We start from the raw sequence: 16033 nt of genomic DNA on the forward strand, positions 1-16033 counted from the left end.
GAGAGAGCCTCAGTGAAAACATGTTGACAGCTGCCATAAGGTGCCACTTGTGGCACCTTAGCTCTGGGTAAGGTGGCACAAGTAAGGTGGCCATGGGTGCCACAGGCTGCTAACCTCATTCTATCTGTTTCAGATAGAATGTAGCATATGAATAACTTTAGTTCAAACAAATAGAAATAAAATATATCTTAATTGAAACATAATTCTCATACATATTTAAATATACAGCTGGTGTTAGGGTTAGGGTTACCCTTAGCAGAGAAAGACAACACCTGCACTGAATGCATGTCAGATGGGACCTCTTCTGCGACAGCTGATAATAGCTACCACTAGGTACCACTACAACTGACATAGGTGGCCATGGTATGTCAGTGCTGACAAGCTCCTGTCTGTTCCGGATTATAATTATTTTCATACAATTACCTTAATATAATGCTATTACTAAACCGGGTAAGTTGACTAATACTGACTTATTAGTTAATATTGGTGACAGTGGTAACATCAGATATTGACAATTCCAGAGTGACATTATGTTCAGCATGGTTCCATGACAGTGCACAGGATGTCATAAGTTCCCAAGAAAGTAATAGACCAGGCAGCCACTATAACTTTCAGAGTTTTTTTTTTAAGATAATGCAAAGTTTTTGGAAAACATGTTATCATAATTTTCCAAAAATGCCTGTTAATCAGTTTTAAAGAGTTATTACTTGTTATTATTTAATAAATTTAATATCTGCTATTTTTCATTAATTGTGAAGTTTATTCCAGATTTGTGTGGTATAAATGAAGGTTGCTTCTCTGTGTTCATTTCTGGTTCTGTTCATTGTCTTCAAAGTTTCTTATTCAAAGATGAGACAATGACTAAAATCTGAACTACAAAATGCATTTCAATAGCATTTTCAAGGCAGCAGGAGGACTTTCACTTTCAAGTTAAACCACCTTCAAATTTTTTACACTGAAGTAAGTCAGCCGAAGTCAGTGACAACACTGACAGCTAGTCCCGAAAGCAGTGGCACTTCCGGTGGCAGTGCCACCGGAAGTGCCACTGCATGGTTCCATGCAGGTGTGACACCTGCCACCGGAAGTGCCATTAGTAAGTGCAGTGTCACGATTTGAGCTCGGCCCTGCTGCTATGCGTTGCATGCTCTGCATACCCACTTTTTGCGCCACTGGTTAGACCATAAAGGTCATTTAAAAGGAAAGTAAGTGTTTGATCTGGCTTGGTCAAAAAATTGGCACTAACATGTAGAGCCCTGAAAATATTTTAGGAACTTGATAATGTTTAAGTAATAAGTATATTCATCTTATTGGGTAAGCATTCATTTCATTTAGTATTTGGTTAAAACAATTAATTTGGTTTATGGCTAAATATGTGCTAAAACTACTTTGTTTTGTTTTTTTATTTCATAGATTTCTGTCCTAATAATGTCCCTTTAAGAACTACACAATGCATGATGGGAGTTCAAAGTTCATGAACTCCCATGAACTCCTAATGTGTAGGAAAAGAGAAAACTACATGCGCTGTACGCTCAAACTGTGGAATTTAATAAAGTTGCACAAAAGCGAAAATCTGAGTTTTTAAGTTCTTTTAAGGGTGCAACAAACACAAATGTGTTTTGTAGTCTCAGCTAATCTTATTTGCTAAAACTTTTTTTGCTATGGTTAGTGAACGAAAAATGTAGTCTCACAATCTTTTATCCACAAATAGTACATCAAATTTGTGTAGCATTATTTCTACACAAATAATGCTACACAATGCTACTTATTTGTAGCATAACTTGCTACAAATAATAGACCAACTAATGAAATCTAGTTAGTCTAGATTTCCACGTTTCCACAAATAGTACACAGGTTTTCAATAGATATACGTTCTGGGGAGTCTCATGGCCACAAGTCATACATTTTAATGTGATGACTTTAGATTTGCTCAAGTCTTAGAATAGAAAATGCCTTTATTTCCTGCAAAGGGGAAAGTCAGATGTAACAGCAGCGTCAGATACAAAATATCTGCTCTCCACACTTGTCCTTCCTGCTGAATGTCTGTCTTTAATGTTTTTCTTGGAAAAAGGTGGCTCCTTAGATGCTGTTCCAGTCAGTCATCAACTAAAAGTCTTAACCCAACTGTATATCCATTCACAGCTGCATCTCTTTTTGCCATTTTTAGTAAGCTCTGGAATCTTCCTCAGCAAGAAACTTCCTGACTCTTGTTGAGCCCTCTTTGACATCCTGAATCCTGCAAATGAACCTTTAATCTTGAAATTCATAATCATCTAAATACTTTTTTTCTGGCGAAGAATTTGTAGCAGCAGTTTCCTTACACGTGGCAGCATTTTGATGATGATTTCATGCTAATCTTTCAGCTTTTTGCAAATGCAAAAATATAGATGTTTTAGGCACAGATTGCTTGTTTAAAGCAAGCAATCTGTTAACTACATTTATTCCAGGCTGTTATAATATTCTACAACAATTAAGTTATCTGCCACTGCCTTTCAGTCATTCCTGCTAATAGCTTGTTGCGATAAAGTAATGTGCATCTGATCAGTCTGCACAAAAATGCAAAGACAACAAAATGTCCACAAATATTAAAAGTTTGCAAAATACAATTTTTGCATCACTGTGCAAACAGTGCCTTTGGCCATGACTCAACACCTTAAGAGCTTCCTTCCGGGTGGAAAAAGACACGGGTTTTGTTTTCCACTCCGTTTGCGAAGATATTGAACTATTCTTTGTATTTCAGACACTGTGGGATGTGTTGATCCAGAGGAGTGTGTACGGGTGTGTGGAGCAGAGGTTGGATGTTCCAACATTGCCTTTCCCAAACTGGTCATTGAGCTCATGCCGAGTGGTGAGTTTTTATTCCCCTACGTTAATATCTGAATATTTCAATCACTTTAAGTTTTTACCAGCACACATCTCTCCATATGTGTGTGTCTGTTTGGACTGCAGGCTTGAGGGGGCTCATGATAGCAGTAATGATGGCAGCTCTGATGTCGTCTCTGACCTCCATCTTCAACAGCAGCTCCACACTTTTTACCATGGACATCTGGAAAAAACACCGCCCTCGAGCCTCTGAGAGGGAGCTGCTGTTGGTTGGCAGGTACATTACCTGTACACTTCATCATCGGGACGCTGTTTTACCATGCAGTGATCTGTAACAGATCAATAACAAAATATCTTTAAACTCTGTTACTGCTAATGTTTGTCCAGGATTGTCACTGTGATCCTAGTGGTGGTGAGCGTGGTGTGGATCCCCATCCTTCAATCAGCCAATAGCGGCCAGCTCTACGTCTACATCCAATCAGTGACAAGCTACCTGGCCCCTCCAGTCACAGCCGTCTTCACACTGGCAGTCTTTTGGAAGAGGACCAATGAGCAAGTACGACTTTAGCACAAACATGCTAACAGTTTGTGCTTTGCAAAGCAAATGTTCACTTTAACAATGCAAAGTTATTATAAAATTTGAATAACTATATAAGAGAAGCAATGTGTTGCGGGAAAATATAATGACCAATAATAAGCTGCAGGGCAATATGTTGCAGCGCAACATATTGCTCCTCTTCTATAGGTATCCAAATTTTATAATAACTTTGCAAAAATAGATATAAAAACAAGTGCAAAATGTTACATATGTGGTAAATTATTGCTAAATAGTCAGGGCTTAATAACCCTGCTCTCTGAAACGGGGCCCTGCTCTCGCTCCTTCAATTTCTTGAATTTTGTAGTTCAAGAAATCTTCAAAGTGGGTGAGTTTCGTTGGAAATGAATAAGAATTAACAAGAATTTATGGGCGCAAATGTGATTTAAAACCACAGAGGTTTACCTTGATTGTTGCTATAATCTGTAGGCAGTTCTCTAAATCTGTAAAACAGTGCCTGGTAGCTAGATAAATCTGTGGTCATATTTAGATTAATGACTGTTGCATATAACTGATGTGTTTTTAGTTTTCTTCAAAATTTTAGATTTTCCCATTTGAAACCAAGTAAATAAAATCCAATACAGATGATAACTAGAACATTAAACTATTGTGGCAACATTTTTTCACCCAGAGCACAAGACTACTGTAGTTACACCCATGAGTTTATGGAATACATAAAGTAAGGTACATTTTGGTAATATTTAATGTAAAATATTTTTAAATGTAATTCCTATGGATTTTGTTCTGTTTGGAACTTGATTTGCATCTACATTTAAAATTTCAGCCCCTTTTTGAAAGGCCATACAGCAACAAGTATATTAGAAAATGTACCCCATTTGTAGCACCATACTGCAGCATAATAGTGAGCTTTCAAGGTTTAATCTCTGAACTGTTTTTGTTTCCTTCTGTATTGTACTGCAGACTGTTTTATTAGACTTGCACAGAAGTTCCTCTCACTGCTTTGCATGGAGTGGATTTTTTTTGTTTGTTTGTTTAAATGTGTGAACACACTTGAGTTTGTGGTTCTCACTCATTTTATGAAGTGTATTGTCTATCATTTCCTGTGTAGAAAACAGCGTGAATGAAGTCTGCGCTCAGATGAAAGAATACAAGTCACTGTTTTAACAAGGTGTGAGTGAAAGTTTAGAGCTGCAATATAAAGACGATATGGAGAGACACAAAGGAGATAACAATGCTGCAGTAAGATTGTGTGCTCAAAGATAATACTAGTGTGTTGAAATATTGTTTCCCTGCATGTAAAGACCAATCTGCTGCAGTCGGCTTTCTAATAGAACACGTTCTGGGTGTGCCTGCTGTCCTCTGGCATGCAGCTCAACAACTCAAACCAAGAGAATTTTCTCAAGAACAAGATTTCTCCCTCAGTGATCTGCTAAACACAAATAAAGGCTTGCATCATTACAGGGAAGCAAAGATTATTTGGAGTTTACCATTAGCTTGTCTGAGGTTGCATTATGACACAGAGGTCAAAGGGCATTTCTGTTTTCTGAAATCCCTTGGGTTTCACACTAGCCTCATAATTTGTTACAACAGTCTGACACCTGGTCAGTAGACCAATTTAGTCCAATATGTTTTAGTGGATACTTGCTGACTCTGGTTAGCAAGTTGACAAGCTGGTTTAAAGACTTAACTTTCAGATGCATTTCCATGAAATGTGCTACTTACATTCATACTGCTTTGAGTTCAATTTGAATTTAAATTAGATTAATATGTTACTTCTAACACAAACTGCTATAACAAACTAACATTGCAACTACTATTACTTGTCTTCATGCGTTTCACTCTAAAATTTATACAGATAAGATGTTGTCATTAACTTCATATACTCTTTTTTTTTTCTCTCTCACAGTACTTTAATGTACTCCTGCTCTTACAAAACCAATAGAAGAAAACTAGTAAAAGTAACGGTAGCATTAATACTTTTGCTGTTATTGCTACTTTTGGTTTTGGGCTTTTGTCACAATAAATCAGAAGTGTTATGACATTAAAAAAAAACATAGTGCAATTATTACGGTATGATAATTGCCCGTCCCTACTCTTGGCTCAGTGTTTCTGTGTTTAGCAGTTCCTTTCCCTGCATGGAAACACTGGTGAAGCTATTATTGTCATTAACTTGCATACTTGTGTAGTGCTTTGTTCCTTGTTGAAAGTATTCCTGGCCCAGTGCTTCTGTGTTTAGCTCTGTCTCTGTCTTGGATGAAACCAACTTTCCCATAGATAATGGTTAAGGCTTAGTATATTTGTGCTTGCTGTGTTTCTCTTTTGGTCAAAGTTGTCATGATATGGTGACGGTTGTCCCAAATACAGATAGGCAAAAGAGGTGAGTAGATTTGGTAATTTTAATGAAAAAATGAAGAATTAAAACTTACAAAAGCCACAGGCAGCCAGGACAGAACAAAACAGGAATGCAGGAGCAAAGACAGCAAGGAATAACATAAGAATAACAGAGAAGTAAAGGGGTATAAACAAAAAGCAGTGGGAGGAGTGAGAGCATGACCCCGTTTTAGTTAGTAAGCAGTTACTCTGAACAAATCTACCCAGCTCTATGATAATCAGGGTTTTTGGTTTCAGAACAGGAGATATCAACTAGCTAACTCCATGCTAGTTAACCCTAACCCTAACCCTAAGTTAAGGGTGAGCGTGAATATAGAAGAAGCCCTCAATGCAGATAACCCCAACCTTCATTTGATACTACAGACTCCAGAATATCAAAATCAAATCTGTTTAACAACATTGTTGTGCCAGCAGAATGATTTCAACCATGTGAAAAAATGATTGAATCCCCCATTGTGACTTTCAAAGAATTTCATCATTCGTACATGAATGTGTCTCTTGCAGATAAACAATGTCCGTCTTACAACTGCCTTTCTTTTTCTGTTTTCTCATGGACCCCTTACAGTAAGAGAACATAAATTTAGAGCTTTATTACAATAGCATGTCATATTTATCAGATTGCTGATGATTATAACCCTCACAAACACTAGCGAAGAAAAGGAAGTCATACATACAATCCTTTATCCTAAATTATAAGTACCATTTTCGTGCATTTTTAAACCTTTTTCAAATATCAACTGAAAACACTGTCACTGTCATCCATTGTTGTGTAGATGTTAACCTGTGTTTAATGAGTCACTTTTCTCCCTTCTAGAAGCTTGAGTGCCCCTGTATCTGGCTCATTTTCCTTGTTTCCTCATTTCTTCCACAATTTGGCCACAATTTCTTTCCATCTGGTCAGCATGTGGCAGATCCTCATTGTTGATTTCCACTGCTTTTAGCTTTTCACAGTTAGGGTTTGAACAACTTTGAAGTCTCCATCTGACATTTTTCACTCCTCTTTTTGCCATTACATTGCAGAGTTTAGAAGTTGGTTAGAAGCTAGCAGCTAGATATTCCTCCAGTAACGATTTCTTTACACATTTCTTATGTATGAAAGATGCCATGCACACACACGCTCACACCTAGGGAGAATTTAAAGAGACCAATTAACCTAACAGTCATGTTTTTGAACTTCGGAGGAAGCTGGAGTACCCGGAGAAAACCCACCATCCACAGGGAGAACATGCAGACTCCGTGCAAAAAGACCCTGAGCCAGGAGTCGAGCCCAGGACCTTCTTGCTGCAAGGCAACAGTGCTACCTACTGCGCTACTCTGCAGTGTTGATTAAGAGTGACGACAATATTTGGTTTAGTAGCCTCTGGTGACTTGGTACAACTTACCAGAACTCTTTACAAAACCTCTGCTCTGGTTGCCATCTTGAGCCTGATCTTCTTCATGTGCTGTCAAGTTTCAAGGCTACATGTAGGCTCATTTGCATACTGAATACTAATTTTTTTTTTTACTAGAGAGATTTGAACTCTATGCTGATCACAAATGGACAAGAGAAGATCACAGCCTGTCTATCTTCATACTCTCTTGAAAGACAAGAATGGTATGCAGGCCCGGCGGCATGGTCAGGCATTGTGGTGTATGCCCGTCCACGGAGTCAGCCATGCCCCCCTGGACTGGAAGCTGTTTGTTGTTTTTTACCTGAGAGTGGCCAACTCTCTTATTCCTATATTGATTTGATACAGTAGGCCCATGGGGTTCTGCACTTCCAATATTAGCGCCTTCTGTCACTTTTTTCAGCCATTAAAACTGTTTAATAGTTGTTAACACGTCGTGACTTGTTTTTCCGAGCCGCCTTTAAACGCAACATGAGCGCTACGACGCTTGCGCTGTGCAGAGCTGCACAGGTGTATGTTAGAATTATGGCAGCAAACCAGAAAAATGCAAATAATTTTGGACAGTTTTTACCCTAAACTAATCGACTGAGTTGAGCAAAGCTGTTGGATGCAGGTAATGTTAGCTAAATGATGACCAGCTTATATCAATACAGCCCGTTAACCTTGTTAACTAGTAGCCTGTATGCTACTGATGTTGTTTATGTTCAAAAGTGTGTAGTACTTGTTACATTGAGTAACTTTTTGGGAAAAAACAAGGTACTTATATGAGTAGTTTTACTGCACTGACTGTACCTTTTTCTTTTACTTGAGGATTATTATGTATTCATTTTGCCCCCCAAAGAATAAGCTGATGCCCCCCCCCCCCTCCAATCCCCTGTTAAACTCTTCTGGAGCTGGGGCTGGTGGTATGTAGTTATATCAAAACCTTTTATTGTGTTAGACCTTTGAAAATGACTAAATCATCATTTAGACCCATATAAAGTAGTCTTATGAGTGGCTATGCAGTTATGCAATGTCTGTGTGTGTTTGCACATATGGGTGTGCTGTGTTTATAAAAAAAACACTAAGCAGGTTACTATAAAATTCTACATAGGGTGCGTTCACACTGCAGCCTGAAGTGACTCAATTCCAATTGTTTTGATGTAATGCGACCTGTATCCGATCTTTTCATGGCAGTGTGAACAGCACAGGTCGGATTCTTTTTCGAATGTGACCCATATCCGATACGTATCCGATTCAAACGCGACCTAACGTTCAGGTCGCATTCATCCAAACTGAACGTCACTGTTTCTCTGTTTCTCAACAAATCTCACTATTCTGCGTCCTGATACACGCAAGTGGGAAGAAAAACAACAACCATGACGGATTATATCAGGATTAAGTTGTTAATATGCTGCTCCGGCCGGACAATAACTTCAAATATGTAAGCTAAGCTCCACCGTTAGCCTTCATGTTTACTTCCGCAAACACTGAGCACTTCTTCTTTTTATGGCGGTTGGCAGAACACTGAGAACGCTGACGCTATGGCGCCCTCTACTGCGCATGCGGGACACTTCAGGTCGTTTTCCTGTTCACACTGCAGAACACATACAGGTCGCATTTGCTGGCAGTGTGAACGGCCCCGCAAAAAAAATCGGAATTGCCAAAAAATCGGAATTGAGTCACTTCAGGCTGCAGTGTGAACACTCAGTGTTGATCCGTGGGGGTCAAAGGACACACTTTGCTGCACAGTTTATGTCACACCTGAGTTGTCAGAGCAGAATTGGGCTTACATATAAATATGGGCTGCAAATACAGCTTTATAATGGTAATTACACACAAACTGTGACACAAACACACCTGGTCACTATGATAAGCATGCTTTATCAAAGTGTTACATAATCATCTTGTCGTTATTTAATCTTGAAAGCCGAAACATAGCCTTGGATGATGTTACCTGGCAATACTTTCTTCATAGCCAACAAACAAGACCCCAACATGATATATTTACTTCATAATCCTGGTTTTTCAGTAACACACCCACCCAGTCTGGACATTGAGCAAATAACAGACAATCAGCAGTTACTTTACATATTAACGGGATTACAGTGACCTTATTATTTGTCTGTCTGATTCATGATGTGACGAGACATTTGTTCATAAAAAGAGTTATGTCAACTGAACTGTTTGCATTCTTTCTCAAAGATAATAGGAAAAGGATAGCTGATTGTGTTGTTGCAGATCTGTATTCATGGAGTCTCTGAGAAGTGACATGAAAGATTAACAATGGTGGGAAAGTTTGAGTGAAACAATTGAAACCAAGAGTTGTTTCTGGAATTAGACCAAGTCTTCCAAGAGGAGGAAGTTCTGCATTTTATTCAGAAACACAGAACCATATGCAACAGTATTCATACTCCGTAAAAGTTTTTTCACGTTTTGTAACATAGACAGAGTTACAGCTAAAAGCATTGCAGCTGTAACTGGAGAATATCTCAACCAGCTTTGCAGACTGAAAATGTCGACCAATATCCTCTGCAAAGTAGCTTGAGTCTAGTTGATCTGAACATGATTTTTTATTCCTTACCACAGATTCTCAGTTGATGTAGGTCTAGTTGGACTGGCCCAGCAGGTGCGCTGCCAAGAATCTTGGGCCCCATGACAAAAATGAAATTGGGCCCCTCCTGTGCACCTGCTGTTACAGTTTCTTGAGTCTATTTGACCCATCTAAAGCGTCTATCTATCTATCTGTCTGTCTGTCTGTCTGTCTGTCTGTCTGTCTGTCTGTCTATCTGGTTCAGAATGATGTGTGGAATTGTTTTTTCTTTTTTTGCCACATATGGCATTTTACATGTTAGCCCAAAAGTTTAAGTTATAAAGAGTAAGATTTGCAGAATACAAATGCATATGATTACCTGGCATATGATCTATTAACAGATTCTCTGAGGATCTCTGCTGCTCCGGCAGGGCTAACATGGTGGGCCTCTTGTCCACTTCTTTGCCTGACCTATCAGGTTAGGTAGAAAACAATATCCTGCACCGGGGCCACACTCTTTCTATTTTCAGAGCTCTTTGAGATGTTCACAGTTTGAGTAAATATCTCACAGATGGAAAATGCGCACACTACATTCTATGTGTCTGTTGTTGTAGTTTGTGGTTTTAATGAGACAGAATAAGAAAATGGTTGAGTATACCACTCAACCATTTTCTTTGCTAGAGATACTTTGCTAGAGAACTGTACCTGACCAGGGCGGTTTCTGTTTTTTCAGGGTGCATTCTGGGGCCTCATGGTGGGTTTGGTGGTAGGCGTGTGCAGGATGGCGCTGGAATTCGCCTTTCCTCCTCCCAGATGTGGCGTTGTGGACTCAGCTCCCCTGGTGTTACGTGGCGTTCATTATCTTCACTTTGCCATTCTGCTCTGTGGACTCACTGCTATCGTCGTAGCTGTGGTGTCATTTGTCACACCGCCACCCAGCCACGAACAGGTTGGCACTCTTGTAAGCATAAAACATCAGGTCCTCCAGGGAATGGTTGTGTTGTTTTAAGTTTCATTGTAACAACATGACCTAATTTGTTATGTCTTTTATTGCTCAAGCAGCCTGTGTATGAACCCAAACGTCAGCTTACTGAACCAACACCCTGTCTTAGCAGGTTTTAGCAGATTTACCCTGATTTGTGACAGTCATTCCTGTCTTATACAACCATTATTACAACCATTATGCTTGTGTGTAAACTACTGCAGAGTCTCAGGTATTCAAACTGTGACACCACAGTATTTGCAAAAACAGTAAAGATATTTACATCTATAATCTCTTTACACATACAAACCGTACTACTGTCCACACCTTAACCACAGTATCCTCCCTTTTCCTTTAGTTATTCACTGAGTGGGTTAGTGCAACAGTTTTATGATAAAGAATGATTGCCTAAGAAAAAAGTGCAACAATATAACAGAAAAACAAAAGCTCAGCACCCACAGTGGTTTCCATTAAACACAAATTAAAACACAAACTGTCCACAGTTTATGGGGGAACAAGCTTTAATTTTTAGTTTTCTCCTCATACATTTTAAGTCTTTATATGGCATGTACTCATGGGTTACTTTAACTATGCAAGTAATTTAAAATTTATTCTAAACATGCCCTGTTAAAATAGGAAGCAGCTTACAACAGCACAACTGTGCAAGATGCATAAAAGTTTTATGCATTGGACACAAAAATACCCACTGACGCAATATGTAAATAGTCAAATTGTCATGATTTAGGTTGGAAAATAAAGAACCAAATGCAGAGCAAAGATGTGGTTTAAAATAAAGAGTCCATGGAAAACGAAAAGGGAGCAGGTCATGGAACACGGAGCAATCAAATGAATTATGAGGACCAGGAAGCTTAAATACTGAGCCAGGAGGAACCAGATCAACTAATCAGATGAAATGTAGTACAACTGTGGCAGGGAGAAAGGAGGGAAACTGATGGAGGAGAGTAATTAATACTGAGGTGTGTATCAGTATTAACTTTCAGTTTCAGGTGTGAAACTGAAAGTCAAACTGCAAACCATGAGGCCCGTCTCTGAGATGTTCTCTGGCTTTGCACTTCACTCCTCAATTTATAATTTATAATTTATAATTAGGTTTTTGGCATGTTTACATTTTGATCTCACAACAAAGGTTCATGTGGATGTGTACACATTTTCATAATAATTTCAGAAATCCTACAACATCAGAAAGCCAAAATATGAAACAAGAATGCAGGTGGAGGGAAACAAAAACAAAATCAGCCAAGAGAATCAAGTCCTCACATACTGACAGACACCTTAATCCTAGATACACCCACTGCAGTCTGCATGTTTCAATCAAAGAAAATAGTTGAATTTGTTCAAATGTTCAATAAACAATAAAATAACAGGCCAGAAGTGGAATTATACAGATGATGGTCAAGGGTTCTTACTTATTCTCTTTTATGACTTTTCATGGAAACTTTCCACCATGAAAACACAAAGTTCATAAATACATTGAGGTTATCAATTTGGGTATCTGCCAGTTTCTGCCAGGTTTAGTTTTTTAACATTAGCCAGGAAAATTATTTCTAGTTTACATGAGCTTCCCAGACATGGTTCATAAATCCAAACTTTCAGTTGTTTGTTTTTTATACAGCCAATATGAGATCAAACCCAAATTGTAAATACCTATTTCTGTAAACTACTGAAGTCTTTCAGCAGTTTAAAGCTGCTGAAAGACCAAAGGCGCAAAGTAAAGCGCCTTTGGACAGGTCACATTAATTTAAACCTTTTTCTTCTCTGTATTTCACCTTTCCCAGGTGTGCAACCTGACCTGGTGGACAATGATTGAGGAGCCTGAAAGAGAAATTCCTCTCCAGAAAGTTTCCTCTGTCAGCCACCGTAACTCGCAGGGTAAGAGTGTGAGAATATTTCAGCTATCATTTTCAGTGTCATATATGTAACCATGCACATGTGATGTGTGTGATGCAGGATCTGAACAGGCTCGCCGGGCGATGTGCGGACAGGGAGCAGGATTGTGCCTCTCAGCGATGCGGCGCTCAGAGCAGACTCCCAGAGTTCCCACGATTCGGGAGAGTGTGTTCTGGTCCAGATTCTGTTGTGCCAATGCTCTCCTCTTAGTCTGCATTAATATTTTCTTATATGCATACTTTGCCTGAATGGGTTGCCAGGTTTGGTAGCGTTCCTCACCATGCCTCCTGCTGAACTCTGTTCAGCCTGTAAACTGCAAACTGAAATTTGCAGTTTACAAACTGGAAGAAGTTATTCACAAGACTTTTTTTTATTTTGTCTTGTTTACCTGTTAGATGCCTGACAGATATAGCTCTGTGCAAAAGTTTTAAATCAACTTAATTTCTTTACCCTTTGATCAAAATTAGCCTGATTGTTTCATAAACCCTAAGAGGTCTTCATCACATGGATGTATGAAGGTTTTTCTTCATCAGCTCATTTACAGTGTATCTCTAGTTTAAACTGGTCTGATTTAAATTAATATAAAGAAAAGAATGGCAACATTTAGAATTTTTAAGATCAGTATAAAAGTTCACAAATTGAGCTTCAAAGAATCTGTGTTTAGAGGTGTTTTGTGAAATATTATTTGTCGAAAAGAATTAATATTTCTTTGTTTTTCATTGGCATATGTTAAATAAACTGAAAGATAGTTGCACAAAAAGACAAACATGGACACAATCAATTCATGACTGGAAATATAGCAAGAAGAAAAATGTAAGATTTACTGCTGTATTTGGACCCAGTATATGCTGATAGCAGCAGGGTTTGTGACCAAAGACAAAATAATAAAACAGATTAAAAAATAAATGTCTTTCTAAAACTCTTTATTTTAACAGGTTACATTGACTCACTGTAAAACTGGAACACTTTTATTAAATTAAGAGGTTAAATCTCATTCTTGTGAATCATAATCCCCAGAGATCAATGTGAGATCTTCAAATTGCTTAATGAAGAACAGACAAATATCCAAATATATTGACAGATTACTAAAGTGAATCAAAGAACCACGCCTGACACAGTTTCTAAGATTTAAGAACATGGATTCAGGTCTGGCATGAACAAATGGAAATATGAAAGGGCATGAAAACATATGTTGGAGTGGACGGCATCATCTCTTTGAAATACGAAAGAAATTTTAAATCTTTGATGGCGTCTACCAGAAATCTAAAAATGTCATCATTGGGTAAATAAGCATAGAAATGGCTCATCAGACACTAAATCAGTGTTTTCCCATGGCCTCTCAGTGGTTTAACCTAAACACATACACGGCACACACATACCCTTGTTTTTCATTCATACTTATGTAACAAGTGTGAATGGTTGTACTTGGGTTACCTTTACATGTGCTTCAAGAACATTGTCGAAAGTTATTTACCTTGTAAATGGTAAATGAAGCCAGTTAGCTGTAGAGCTAATAAGCACAAACATTCAACAGCGTACAGTTCTGTACATCAAACATACACTTCTCAAAAGTTAAATGCATAGCAGAATAAGTAGATAAGCATAATCAAAGCAGATGACGAGGAACAGGTGATTCTACGTTGTATTTACCTCTGAAGCTGTAACCTGGATCTGGAAATGGCATCAAACTCACTTAAATCAGATTTTATTTGCGGCTTGGGAAATCTAAGGCTTATTAATTGTTGTGCTCAATGACCAGGCTAATAACTCTTAGCAATATAAGTTGTGATCAAGGTAAAGTTAAACCCAATATTATATTTTCACTCAACAAAGAAATTTCTTTCTGACAGGAAATGAGATAGATCTCTCTCAAATGATAATAAAATTATTATTACATGTCAAATAATATTTATATCCTTTTCAATAATCAGTGGGAAAATCTTTGTTGGTGCAGTGCAGCTATCAACCTCTTGTAAATGTTGAGCAGCTTTTCATATGTTTCCACTGGTGTCTTGATGCTTTAGCTTTGAGAATGATCTCCAAGTCTTTGAGTTTAGAAGGCTTTCATGCCATGACCCTAATCTTTTTCTCCCTCCATAGATTCTCAGATTCTTGTTGAGAGTCTGGGGGGGGGGCTGCTTCAAAACGTTAGTATTACTAGTCAAAATAAATAGTGTGGTAAAACAAAAAAAGTACAACAAATGGGAGAAGTCAACATTCTGTTCTAGTTCTGATCCAAAATGCTGAGTGTTGCTTAGAGAACTTTGTATTTACTGAAGTGGTTATTGTTATTAAAAGCTTAAAAAATGGAAGACTTTGGACAAAGAGGAATTGCAAAAGATCTTCCACATAGTCCAACTTTGGCTAATGTTTGGCTAATGCTATTGACATGAAGGGGACATGAAGAGGAGTGTGTTAACACCTTCATGTCAGTGTTAACAGGAAGTTTACCTTTTGAAGTGTGGTATTGGTAATGATGGTAAAAAAAATAGTAATTATTTCCAAACATCTTATTCAATTTTTTTTATACATGTATACAGTTATGCTGCTGGAATCAAGGTTAATTTATTATTTATAAGCTTTTTTTATAAGCTTTAATACATTTTTACAAGAGAGGTTTGGATGTATTCATCTCTAAATAACCACACTTTTTGCATTCTTTTGCAAGGACCAAATCTATCCAGTTCCAAATATAGAGTGAAATAAATCCTGCTTTTCTTGCTCTGAACTGACTAAATGTTTGTTATTCAAAACATACCTGGCAAATACTTCTTTTAATAGGACCAATCTGCAAAACCCTTCTCAAGTTTACACATTTCTTTCCAACAAAAACTGGCTACTTCATTTGTTTAATGAAACCATTACATTATCAGGGAGGTAAAGAACATATCACAACATAAGTTTTTATTAACGATATAATGTTTCTTGCTCCTTATGTCCTTTTGACTTGACAATTTTAACCCATGTGACAAAAAGTTTTGACACCCCTGTTCTACCAACTACTCTTGAGAGCTGAACTACGTAACTTTAATAAGAAATATGTTTTTACATATTTGTTAAAACTGTCACCATGTGGTGCCAGCATAATATGAGATAGATGATCTGTGAAAAGATCGATCTCCTCCCTGTGCTCTACTTCTATCTGACCAAAAACAACTAACCAACCAAAAACAAAAACCACCAATCAGAACGAGGGTCTTAGCACTATCAATCAACCTCGTGTACGTACTGCTCAATGTTATAATGGCAGAGAAGCACCTTATTTTTCCAGGAAAACCATTTACTCAAGATGAGCAGTGCGTACAAAAGCATGATTGACTGCGCCAAAACCCTCCTCCTGGTTCTGATTGGTGGTTTTTGTTTTTGGTTGGTTAGTTGTTTTTGGTCAGATAGAAGTAGAGCACAGGGAGGAGATCGATCTTTTCACAGATCATCTATCTCATATTATGCTGGCACCACATGGTGACAGTTTTAAC

At 38.0% G+C, this 16033-nt stretch overlaps 1 protein-coding gene across 2 annotated transcripts; it reads left to right on the forward strand.

Annotated features, from left to right (window-relative positions):
• The first annotated feature begins 1159 nt into the window (after window positions 1-1159).
• Window positions 1160-15046, forward strand: LOC103131890 (sodium/glucose cotransporter 5-like). 2 transcript variants are annotated; one of them, XM_016666975.1, is made up of 6 exons: window positions 1160-2845; window positions 2947-3097; window positions 3208-3376; window positions 10401-10628; window positions 12446-12539; window positions 12618-15046. In XM_016666975.1, exons 1-6 carry the CDS (start codon window positions 2836-2838, stop codon window positions 12803-12805), a joined length of 840 nt encoding a protein of 279 aa, XP_016522461.1. In that variant the 5' UTR covers window positions 1160-2835; the 3' UTR covers window positions 12806-15046. The 2 variants fall into 2 exon arrangements, with proteins under 2 accessions (XP_016522461.1, XP_007543692.2); XM_007543630.2 differs by having other exon boundaries at window positions 1165-2845; window positions 10401-10616.
• Window positions 15047-16033: the final 987 nt, after the last annotated feature.

This window comes from Poecilia formosa, unplaced genomic scaffold (genome assembly GCF_000485575.1).
Source record: "Poecilia formosa unplaced genomic scaffold, Poecilia_formosa-5.1.2 Scaffold866, whole genome shotgun sequence".
Lineage (NCBI taxonomy): Eukaryota > Metazoa > Chordata > Actinopteri > Cyprinodontiformes > Poeciliidae > Poecilia > Poecilia formosa.